The following is a 12,582-nucleotide window of genomic DNA, read 5'->3' as shown; positions in this document are numbered from 1 at the left end:
AGGACGTCGTGCATACTGTAGAGTCAGAAAAGACCCGCTACTCGTGCTGTTTGTGCAGAAAGTTAATGTGTCTTGAACTCTCTGTATTTGTGTGCAGTGAATGTAAAGCTGAAATGTGAATGTTCCAGTGAACATTCTGGATCGTGAAGATTAGGTTATGATGATTTCATAAATCTTGACTTGATAAGTTCTGAATTTTGTGATCAAATATAATATTGTGCGTAAATTTGCAGTGGTTAAAGAATTGCTTTGTAAAATGTTAAGTAAGTGTTGATCACCAACGGTTTTGTGACAGCAATGTGTTTATAATGTTAGGGGAATAGGAGGGAATGAATACTGAAAATAAAAATATATTAGCATACTATAAAAAAGAAATATGATGATGGGTCTGTGAGACCCAACCCGTTTACTCATGTAACTTTTTGTGACCCGTGCACTGGCGGGTTAAGGTGTAGTATAAGGTTATTCATGATGGTCAAATACACTGCAGCACAGAGAATATTTTTTGTCGAGTGTTATTTGCACAAGAAGAAGAAACCAGTTAAAAGGTGCCTCAAAAATTCAGTAGACAGTTTCCTGGTTCGACAGTACCATCAAAACATTATGTGCAATAACTCATTCACAAGTGTCATTGTTCTGGTTCCGTAACTAACAAGAAAAAACAGGGAAGGAGAACAGCTCTTACAGAGGAGAGGTTAGAAGGTATATGGCCAAGACTGCAAGTCAGTCCTCATAAGTCACTTTGGAGGGCAACTCAGGAAACTGTATTTCACATTCATCACCATGTAATGCAGCAAAATGATTACATTTACGATCTTACTGGTCTCAATCAGTCCATAACATACCGCTTATAGATATCATTGCAAGAATATGATTTTGTAATTGGCTAGTGAATATGGATCCGTCTTTTATTATTATATTATTTACTTGTCCTGAGCATGTATATAACTGGTGAATGCAGTTTTCTTTGAGACGATTACGTCTGTTCACCATTGCTTGCAGGCATTGCGCTTGCTGTTTCCACTTCCGTATGCTCCTATTCCTCAGTACTCCGCTATGAAGTCTTTAGTTATACTCTCTGTAGAATGTGCCTTGTAGATTTGTAATAAATACATGCATTTTCTTTTTCCAACCAAGCAAATTTGTTACATGGTTTGGGACATGTAGCTGTGAGAATGCATTTGGGAGATAGTTGGTTCGAACCCCAATGTTGGCGGCCTTAAAGATAGTTTTCCATTTCCCACTTTCACACTAACCAAATACTGAGATTGTACCTTAATTAAGGCCACGGTTGCTTCCTTCCCATTTCTACCCCTGTCCTATCCCTTTGTTGCCAATGGTCAGGAGATGAATGTACGTGACATACTGTCTAATATAAAATGTGTTGCAAAATTGTACAAATTGATACACATGCTAGAGAACACCAAAACAAAGTTATTTTAGACAGGAATGTATATCTGCTGAAGTCAGCTGTTGGTGCTAGAGCATGTTTACAAAGCAGTTTCTTCGGGCCTGCTCACGTCAACTGCTATTGATTAGAGTGGTATTGCCTGATGCCTCAATTTCTTCCCCTGGGACACATGAAGCACACGTATGAGACACCAATTGAATCAGAAGATGAACCTCATCACAAGAATTGTTGTGGCTGCTGAAACCCTTTGTTTTAGACTGTGTACAACAATAAGTGCTTTGATATTGTACTTCATACCTTAATGCTGATAGTCTAAATTTCAAGCATCTTCTGTAACAACTTATAAATCTTATTTTTGTCCTGTATTGGCATCAACTTAACTAAGGTCAGGTTGAAGGAAGAATCCCACCTTCCAATACTTGTTTGTTTTTTTATTGCTAGTCTATGTAATTATGAAGCAAACATAATGAAACATAATTACATAGACTATAAGTTTTTAAAAAAGTATTGGAAGGTGGGATTCTTCCTTCAACCTAACCTTAGTCATCCTCTGTTATAACTAACATTTTTATATCACCCCCCACCAACAACTTTCAAAACATTTTCTAGTGCAAACTAGATTTCATCAGACTTATATTCCTATCTAAAATAAGTTTGCCTTGGTGTTAAACTTTTATATCAAATTGTACAGATAGTTTTACAACACCCTCTATGTCCAAACCATAGCAGAATTTTATAAGTGAATGAGTAATAGAATAATATATTTAGCTCCTACATTATTGTCAATCTCTTTGCAATACTTACAATAGTTCATACTGGGAGCTAGGGATGTGCCAGACAGGGAGAAAAGTATAAACATAAGAGAAAGGAGAACAAAGAGGAGAAACATTCATACAGATAGTTGAAGACAAGGAATACAAATCAAATATTGAAAGAGAAAAGAATTCAAGCAAGTTTTACTGCATATATGTATACTGAAAAGAGAATTGGTGCTGTCCCCCTCAGCATTTGGACACTAATCCTGTCATGTTTTCATGAATAAGGACATTACAGTGCATACCAAGATCATGGTTTACCGTGCTATTGTCATATCGACACTGCTTTACGGTTATGAAACATGGGCCCTCTAATGTCGAGATATCAAAAAGCTAGAGCACTTCCATCTGTAAAAACTTAGATCCAGCTTGAATATCAAATGGAAAGACCATGTCACCAACCTTGCCTTCTTGAGAAAGTGCATACTAGGTATAAGGATACTATCATTGACCACTGTCTCAAATGGATTGGCACACCCACCACATGAGCGATACCAGGCTTCCTCGTGAACTCCTGTGTGGTGAACTCTGCTCCAGCACAAGACTTTACAGAGTCTCCTTGAGGTATTTCAAGAACCATCAAAAGCATTCTATGAAGATGGCTGGAATCAACACTTGAACCTGGGATACAGCTGCTGAGAATCGTATACTTTGGTGCCACACTATTTCTACATCAGTTAATGTGTTTGAAGAGGAACTATGTAGATGTGAAGAGGCTAAACGAAAAGTACGGAAGCTCCATCAAGCTCAGCCCCACCCTCCCCCAGCCATTCCATGTGATTTGTGTGAATGTATGTTTTTGGCCAAGACTGGGCTACTAACTTACAAGAAATATATTCACAAAGCATTGGAAGTGTAAATATGTATACTGCTGAAGAATATGTATGTTCAAAAAATCTCCTTTGTCCTTACTAGACAGCCATAATTTTTATCCTTCATCTCTTCTGTTCCCTAGCTCTCTTTGATGTATTATACTTGTCTTTTCCTTTGAGTTACTTAAAAATCAAGGTATAAGAAGTATAGAATTCTGTCTCAGCAACTGCGTTCCTGGTCAATACTGTTCATGAGCATGTCATTTATTATATCATAGTATTTTATTTTGATGACATTGGAGGAGAGGTACACATTTGAGCCATTCTACCTTAAGAACTAATTAGAGGTAAGTTAGTACCTTCTCTAATTTCCAGGGAACTGCTCGATGAAGTAAACTGAAACAGGTATTGTAGGTACTTGTTGTTGTTGTTGTTTTTTTTACCTAAGTTCTCAAGAAAACATTTTGTGCTATGGTCTGTTATCTGTTCAATAGTGTAGTGAGGAAGCTTCAGATGGGATGGTCAGAGGCCAGAGTCTATGATAATGAATATTTAGTTCTTGGAAACAATAATATTTAAAATGAAATTCATTACAGTGACTGGAAACCTTGGATCCTTTAAAATGTCACTGTCTTATTTAATTATTCACCAATGAAACAAATTTACATATCTTACAGCAATATTCAGACTGTAAGTAGATGTTTACAATGCAATACTACTGAGAACACTGGTGCATAGGCCTTCTCTTACCAGTATACTGTATGCCATTACAAAACCTCAACTGATGTATGCCCTTGTTAGTCAGGTTTGCAGTCATCTCAGTCTGATGGCAATCAGCCACCACTGATATTTCGATGATTTGATTATGCACAGATACTCTAAGTTTGTGGCAAACTTTATAACCACTCTGTCATTTCAAATGCTATAATTCTATATATTTCTACAGTATATTGCTATGGTCTGTTATCTGTTCAACTCAGTACTGTATTCCCTTTATTTCAGGTGGAAAGAAAACGTCACATAGGCAATGACATAGTTAATATTGTCTTCCTGGATGGTGGGGCAGCAGAGATGAATCATTTCAACCCGTCCTTCATTAAATCACAGTTTACACGTATCCTTCTCCAATGAAATGCATACAGTATTTTGCTGTGTGAACTTTGTACGTTTAAATGAATGAAATCTTGTATTTCAAAAGTTCTTAATATTATATTTTTTCTTTCAGTAGTGTAATTGAAAACAAACTTACACTTTTATATGACTACTGAAGAAACCAGTTTGTACATAATTCAAAGGAGATTTACTTATACAGTAGAACCTTGTTTATCCAGCTCACATGGAATCAAAATCAATCCAGATGACTGAAAATCCATTAACAATGTAAATACTAGAATTTATATACATGTTATAAAAGTTACTTTCAGAACACTATCAACAGTACAAAGCAGAGTTCAGCTGGAAAGTCATGACACTTGCGCACAGGCTTCATTTCGTTTTGCAGAATGGACTCGTCCGTCACAGTCCTCCGAGGGGCATCAGTTCATTCCATAACAAGCTGTCCAGCTGGGAACTTCACTGTAAAATGCTGAATTTGGTGTCTCACTCCCTTCATCAACACTCTGGCAGACGCCCCACTCTTCTTCTTCCCTGCTATCATAGCTCACTCCACATACATTTTGGTGCCATGATATTCCAGCAGAGTTCTATCTAAATTTAACAGTAAATTAAAATACAGTACATATGGTATTAATTTTACTTCATTTAGAGTATTGTAGCCTATATTGTTTCAATTACTGTAATAAAGCAATAAGGAACAGGAGGTCTTTCCTATACCAATGGAACATCCATACTGACAAGAAGGAATTTTCCCAAAAGGAAATATTATTTTGTTTCAGAGTAATTTCAGGTTTATGTAACTAAGTTTATTTGTTGTAGACTAAAATAAATTAATCAAGTAGCACTCTTAAAATGATTGTGCATTGAACTCGGCAGACGTCTGTTGTGTTGCCGATAGGAAATATACGACATGGATCATTCTTAATTCAAATACTTTTATTCTATGAAGGTACATTCCTGAATAATGTACTCCTAACAAGCCAATAATAATGAATTTAAGATATTTAACTTGCCTAGATAATTATGATATGTACCATACATATTGTCGTTGTGCTATGTGCTAATATTTCAGCTTAGAACTCTGACCAGAAAGGTTCTGTCATCTAAGGTTCAGTATTGCATAAGCTGCATCAATGAATTTTCATTCTAAGTGATACATGTGCTGCGGGTCAGTATTTCTTCCCTCAACATTGTCACATAACGGTGTTTCAAGGCGCAATGACGATGTGTACATGCTGGAACTACAATGCAGGCCTATAGGAGAAATTGGTGGAAGACGAAATATAGACTAAGCCCTCCATACAGTAACAAGAGTAGTAGAAGAAGAAGATCTATTGCACCTTGCTATGTTAATCAAGTTTCTTTCTTTCAAGTATATTGTTATCATGCATAAGACTCCTTAACAGTGAATTACAGATGTTTTCGCTCTGGTAACCCACGACCCAGTTGATGATAGCTATCGTCTGCACATCTACTCTGAAGAATCTGTCCCACTTTTTGGACCATCATTACCTTGTCCACCAGTTTTTAGGAACTCTCAAGAGTTTCGGGAATTTTTACTAGTCAAGTGTAAGTTTGAAATTACTACCTGTCATTTATTCAGATTTCCATGAAATCCAAAACTTAAACTGGTCACTTCAGAGATAATTTACTGGTTATTGTTAATAATTTTGGTTTTGTGGCATGAGAAAGATAATACTGAAGATGAAAATATAGTTTCAAGACGTGAATAATTCATAGTTAGACACTAAAATGTCTGCTGTAAGATGTCCATAACATAAATTATCATTTTTCAAAATGTCCCTTAACTGAAAACTTCCATATGATATAAGTATCCTTATTGATTTAATGCCTTGATAATTGTATGCACATTTTATTAATGAAGTTTATGTTACTTACAAACATCCATTTTTCACTAAACATTTCCAGGTTTCATTGTTTCTCTGAAAATTCCTGGTATATTCTTAATAATAATAATAATAATAATAATAATAATAATAATAATAATAATAATAATAATAACAATAATAACAACAACAACCTACAAAGTGCCCTCACATGCCCTCCTTACCAGACTGGAGCAACAGATAGAACATAAGATCGACAAATACCAGGCAGCCTTCTGACCACACCAATCATGCACGGAACTGATGTAGAACCTCAAGGTGATACTCCAACACTGCCAGTTGAACCACACATTGGTCACTTTCATAAACTTTAAAAGGCATAAGATTCAGTTGACAAAAGCGCCTTGTTGAATATGCTAAGGGAATACGGTGTAGACCAAAAAACTGCATTTAACCAACAGACATTGCCAGACACAACATCTAATGTGAAATCCCCAAGGAAGCCATCAAAAAACTTCATGAGATGGCCATCAAAAATGGGCTCCAAATTTGTTAAGAAAAAGCACAGTACAAAGACTCCTAGAACCCAAACCTGCGATCACGTGTGACTAAATATGGCAACAACATACAAGTTAATCATATCAAGTACTTGGGAAAACATATTGGAAGCACTTGTAACAAAATATTTGCCAACAAAATTTGTGCAGAAAAATGACATAAAGGCACCCAGAATATCTACAAAAAGAAATCATTTTCCACAAAAGGCAAACTCCACCACTTGGTACTACACTTTCTCTCACAAGTACTCTACATGGCTGAGACATTATCATTAAATACCAACATCAAAGTCATTGTGAAAATGGAACAGCAGATACTGAGCAAAATTATCAGACCGAATGTCTAAAATGGTATCTGGATGTGCAGAAGATTGGAAGAACTTTATTCACTGACCAAACAGTTCACTTAAGTCGCACAGAAAAGACTTATGAAATTCTTTGTCAGTATTGACCCACTGGCAACCACACAAACTACACATAGACAAACAATCAAGTCACACAAGTTCACACCTTAGGGACTGATGTCAAGAAATTTGAAACTCAAAAATGCATGGACACAAGAAAGACAACAGATTCATAGATAGAGGATGAGGAATTTTAGGAAAAGAAGAAGAACACGAAGACCAATGCTAACTAATGGTTCTAAGTACTCCTTAACAGCCTAACTCACAATATTAATGACAATAATTATTGTATGGTTTCATCTATCATGCACATGTATTTTGATTTAATGCCACTTAGGCTCCCTGCATACCAAATTTGACTTCCTATTGTACTCAACTAGGAAGCAGAACCAACCAGCTGAGTTTCAAATAATGTTTTCAGGTATAGACCAAATGTGTCACCAAAGATCTTTTACATGTCGGTACCATACAACATGGAGTGCTGAATGGACACTCCAACTTCCTCTGGCAGGTTTGAAGCCACAATCCAATAGCTATATTCTGACTCAGTTGTTTTTGTCTGTACAATTTTCCCATACCCCTGCTCTTGTTTAGTATATTAAGACAACTACAGCCCAGCAGATGCCATGTTTTAAACTATGACTTTCTCCGGCTATTACTAGGCCTTCTTGACTGAGTGACTTGTTTGTATTGATGAATGCACCTCTAATTGCTTTTTTTAACCTCTGTGAGATTGGAGTCTGATGTGTCTATGACCATCCATCATCTAAACCATACAATTTTCATTTTCATTTTCTTTTCATAGTTTCAGTTGTTACAAGGATTTATACTAACACAACTACTGTATTTTAATGATAAATGACTTACCTCTTTGAAAGCACTCATACATTCTTGAAGAAGATGACCACTCCCATGTGGATGAAAGCACTATTGAAAGCATTTATCTTCCCTTGAAATTCACAAAAGGTTTTTTATGAGCATTACATGCAATGAAGTCAGGGTGAAGCCAAGTGACATAGTCACTGGGTTATCACCTAGGGAGCTATGGTTCAGGTCCCAGGCAATGCAACTTGAGATTCTCTTTGTGGTTTGGATTCCACATAAAACTGCTGGCTCAATGGTTATGATCACAATATCAATAGTTATGTAAAACTACAAGCTTGAAATCAGGATGCCATACCTCTCCATTTATCATGTGATTATAACTTACTCACATAAGTGTCATATTTGGGTCAGGGAGATACAACTGGAGAGGAGGACCGGTATCTCACCCAGGCAGCCTCACTCGCTATGCTCAACAGGGGCCTTGTGGTGGGATGGGAAGATTGGAAGGTATAGACAATGAAGAGGGAAGGAAGTGGTCTTGGCCTTAAGTTAGGTACCATCCCGGTATTTGCCTGGAGAAGAAGTGGGAAAACCATGGAAAATCACTTCAAGGATGGCTGAGGCAAGAATCAAACCCTCCTCAGCACAGTTGACCTCCTGAGGCTAGTTGGACCCTGTTTCAGTCCTTGTACTAATTTTTAAATTTCGTGGCAGAGCCAGGAATCGAACCTGGGCGTCTCGGGGTGGCAACTAATCACACTAACCATTTTACTATGGAGGCAGACCCTTATTAAAAATATATATATAAAAACTGTTATATGAAAACTGAATAATTCATGAATGCTTGTCCCAATGCATACAAGTGGTTCCTGTGGATAGTTAGGGAACCCTTCAGTGTGCTGGTTGCAAAATTTCCTTTATTAGGCTTTTATCTAGGTCAAACTGTTAGCAGAACTGGACAAAATGATGGTTCCTCTAGACCTTACCATGTGGCCAGTTACCGAGATATCTGACAGCTGGTGCTAATCTTTGTAGTAGGGGACTGAAGCATTGTAGATGCTACACTTATCGTTGTGGACATCAACCAGTTGTTCTGAGTGAGCCTCTGTTCTTACTGTAGGTCCAGTTATCCACCCCATGCTGTTGTCTTAGAAGACTTAATGTGTCTATTATCCTAGTGCTGCCATTTTCAGAGATACCATGGACCTCTTCATACATGGAATAGTTCTTCTTCTGCAGGGTTTTTGCAAATAGTAATCACACTCGATATCTGGCATTTTGTGCAAGGATTTGCCATGTGGATATGCTCCCAAGATGAGACCAAGGATTTCTTTCTTGCTGAGACAGTCTCTCTTTCTTGAGATCTACCCAGACATTTTGATTGCTTCCTTCTACTTGCTGATTGTGAAGGCCTCAGGTTTATTTACCCATGAGTTGGCTGCTGGACATTCCTTGTTCAGGACAACTCCTCTGCCTTATTATGGCAGTGAGCAGCAGTTCGAAAACTCGTGTTCAGAGAGCTGTTTCTTAACAGACATGGATATCCCCATTTTCTGTGCCTATGTCCCTGTTCTTATCGATGCTGAGCTACTACAGGCATTCCTAGATCCCATGCTCATAATTCCTTGTATTCCAATACTTATAAACATCGTTAACATTCTTCGGCTTCTGGCAGGAGCTTATTTTCCAAAGGAAGGCTTTCCATTTTATTTTAAGCAGTCCAAGACCTCAGTACTTTCTTTCTGAATATATCATAACGTCTGGTATGTCTATTGGTAGCAGTAAAATTTCTGTAAGAACACTCTTAATCAGAATATCGGCATAATTTAGAAAATGAGTGGGTATCTCATTTACTGAAGTATTCTGGAAATGGCATATTAAAATTGAACTAACAAAGAAAAGAATGTAAGAAGATCTGACTTTGTTATAATATCATGAATAATTTGCTTAGGTTATTTATTTATTTATTTATTTATTTATTTATTTATTTATTTATTTATTTATTTATTTATTTATTTATTTATTTATTTATTTATTTATTTATTTAATTAATTAATTAATTAATTAATTAAAGTCTTGTTTGTATGTTAAAAATTAGTACAATATGTCATTTTATCATATGCAGAGGCATAACTCAAGTTTTTATACATAATTATTCTAATATACAATTGTCGTGTTTAAACATCTACAGTAATCAACGGTGAGAAAGCTGCCTTCAACACGCCTACATTCTCTCAAAAGCGGGAACGTACACTGGATATGCTCATTAAAGACCTGTGTTCAGAGCACATGAATGATGGCAGAGGGGTAAGTTTCCCACATTAATTCATTCCCATTTTTCATGTTATTACAAATGTACTGGTACAGTACTATTACTAAGTGCACTGTCTTAAAAGAACCCTGTCATAATACTTCATTTCAAAAATACATTTTTAATGGTACATACCTCTCTGATCAATTTATTAGCCTTGATCAGACTAAGAATTAGAGCAATGTTTCATTAACAGAAATATCATTATGGGATTTAACACTTGATTTTCTTGTTTTAATGTGCAATAGAGAAGTTGTTAGATGAGTTTTACCTATTCACTTGATTTTTATTTTTCCATCATTAGGAATTTTACTTAGTTATCAGTATTCTAGATAATATATAAGATAATATTTTTCTTTAATAAAATAGCCTCCATGGCTTAGGCGGCAGTGCGTCGGCATCACACCGCTGGGTTCCTTGGTTCATATCCCAGTCACTCCGTGTGAGATTTGTGCTGGACAAAGCAGAGGCAGGACAGGTTTTTCTCTGGGTACTCTGGTTTTCCCTGACATCTTTCATTCCAACAACACTCTCCACTATCTTTACATATCATCTGTTAGTCATTAATCATTGCCCAGAGGAGTGTGACAGGCCTCAGCAGCTGGCACAATTCCTATCCTCACCGCAAGATGGGGGTTTCATTCATTCCATCGCTGACCCAGTCACTGGCTGGAAAACTGGTTGTAGTTTTCATTTTCATTTTCTTTACTAAAATTAGCACAGAATACCATAATTGGACATTGACAAGAAGAAGAAAGCTATTTATGAGCACATTTGGGATGAATATAACTTGCTTATCATCACAGTGATTGGTCTTCTCCTTGGTTTATGGGGTACCTTCCCAAACTGCAAGATAACATTGTAATCAGTATTACTGTATAAAGGAATCAGTAGCTATACTAAAAAATCATTTATATGGCATTCAAACCAACTAGAAGCAACAACAAAATTTACTATATTAGGATTAAAATCTAAAATAATATTATTCTGTGTCGTAGAGGCTAGCCCATCTTGGGCTAGATTAGTAAATACATTTCCAACAAAAATTTTGTAGTACTAGGCAGGGTTTGTATTTTCAAAATTGTATTCATAAGTGACATAGAATCAAGTTATATTGAATGTATGTTCTGACATGTTTTAGACCATGCTCAATCGACGAGCATTCAGTGATGTGCTTCCCGACCCACCTCGGGGATCAAGACGCAAAGAAGAGGCTCGTCAGGTGGAGTTTGTTCGTATCGGTCAAGCGCTCAAACTAGACACTATCGTAAAAGGAGACGCTCCCACCAGCCTTGCCACAACTGGACTGTTCAAGAGAGCACCATGGGAACCACACTGCTTCTACCCAGACTTCGGACATGAGATCGTTTGTGGTGATTCGTGGGGAGACATTCGATTATTAGTGGCAACTGAATCTGGAGTTTACCTCATTGAAGGTAGGTTATGATGATGATGATGATGATGATGATGATGATGACAATGCTGCTGGTGGTGGTGGTTGTTTCTATATGATTATGTTCACATATATTAGTACCAAAAAATGTACCAAAAACATGTGTTTTCTTTTCAGTCAATCATCAATAAGCTGAATTTACGGCTGTTGCCCAGGTTGCAGATTCCCTATCAGTTGTTTACTTAGCTCTTTCTTAAACGTATTCAAAGAACTTGGAACTTTAGCAAACATTTCCCTTGATAATTTATTCCAATCCCTTACTCCTTGTCCTATAAATTAATTTTTGCCCCAGTTTTTCCTCTAGAATTCCAACTTTATCTTCATATTATGATCTTTCCTACCTTTAAAAGCTCCACTTAAGCTTATTCATCTACTAATGTCACTCCACACCATCTCTCCACTGACAGCCGAAACATACCACATATGATAAAGATGTTGATTCCCATAGGGAACCTGAAATATTTGTTCCTAATGAGTAAATTAATAATACCAATATAGTTGGTCCATTATTGGGCATTATAAATTTTCCAGCTAACTCATTCCTGGTTGCCAGTGTTTTGCCCCAGTGTGCTAAGTTGGGCTCATCAGTTGGTAAGGCTAGTGCATACCGTGGAGACCACTGCGTAGGCTACTTGGAGCCACCGGCAGTGCCAATGCACTATGAGAGACTTTGTCTCATTTTCAAAAATTGATGCCTGCCTGGCCATCAGATGATAAAGATGTTGATTCCCATAGGGAACCTGAAATATTTGTTACGAATGAGTAAATTTATAATACCAATATACTGCAGTTGGTCCTTTATTGGACATTATAAATTTTCCAGTTAACTCATTTCTGGTTGCCAGCCTATGCATCTTGGTGGGTGAAAACACTGGGGTGAAACTCAGGCAACCAGGAATGAGTTAGCTGAAAAATTTATAATGTCCAATAACGGGCCAACTATATTGGTAACATACCACATAGACGAGCATCTTGTCCAAGTCTTTCCAGACTGCAGTTTGAATCATTTTCATAACACTACCCCTTTGTTG

General features: G+C 36.9%; 1 protein-coding gene across 1 annotated transcript in view; it reads left to right on the top strand.

Moving 5' to 3' along the window:
• Positions 1-12,582, top strand: part of LOC136866822 (GTPase-activating Rap/Ran-GAP domain-like protein 3) — a 451,356-nt gene that overhangs the window by 379,869 nt on the left and 58,905 nt on the right. Inside the window, exons 11-14 of the mRNA XM_067143927.2 lie at positions 4,041-4,152; positions 5,571-5,723; positions 9,979-10,094; positions 11,240-11,534. Coding sequence (XP_067000028.2) covers positions 4,041-4,152; positions 5,571-5,723; positions 9,979-10,094; positions 11,240-11,534 — 676 coding nt within the window. The remainder of the gene's footprint in view (positions 1-4,040; positions 4,153-5,570; positions 5,724-9,978; positions 10,095-11,239; positions 11,535-12,582) is intronic.

The sequence above is a fragment of the Anabrus simplex genome, chromosome 3 (assembly GCF_040414725.1).
Source record: "Anabrus simplex isolate iqAnaSimp1 chromosome 3, ASM4041472v1, whole genome shotgun sequence".
In the NCBI taxonomy this organism is placed as follows: domain Eukaryota; kingdom Metazoa; phylum Arthropoda; class Insecta; order Orthoptera; family Tettigoniidae; genus Anabrus; species Anabrus simplex.
Note: the sequence above shows the minus strand (reverse complement) of the source record. Positions and strands in the feature narration are given on the sequence as shown.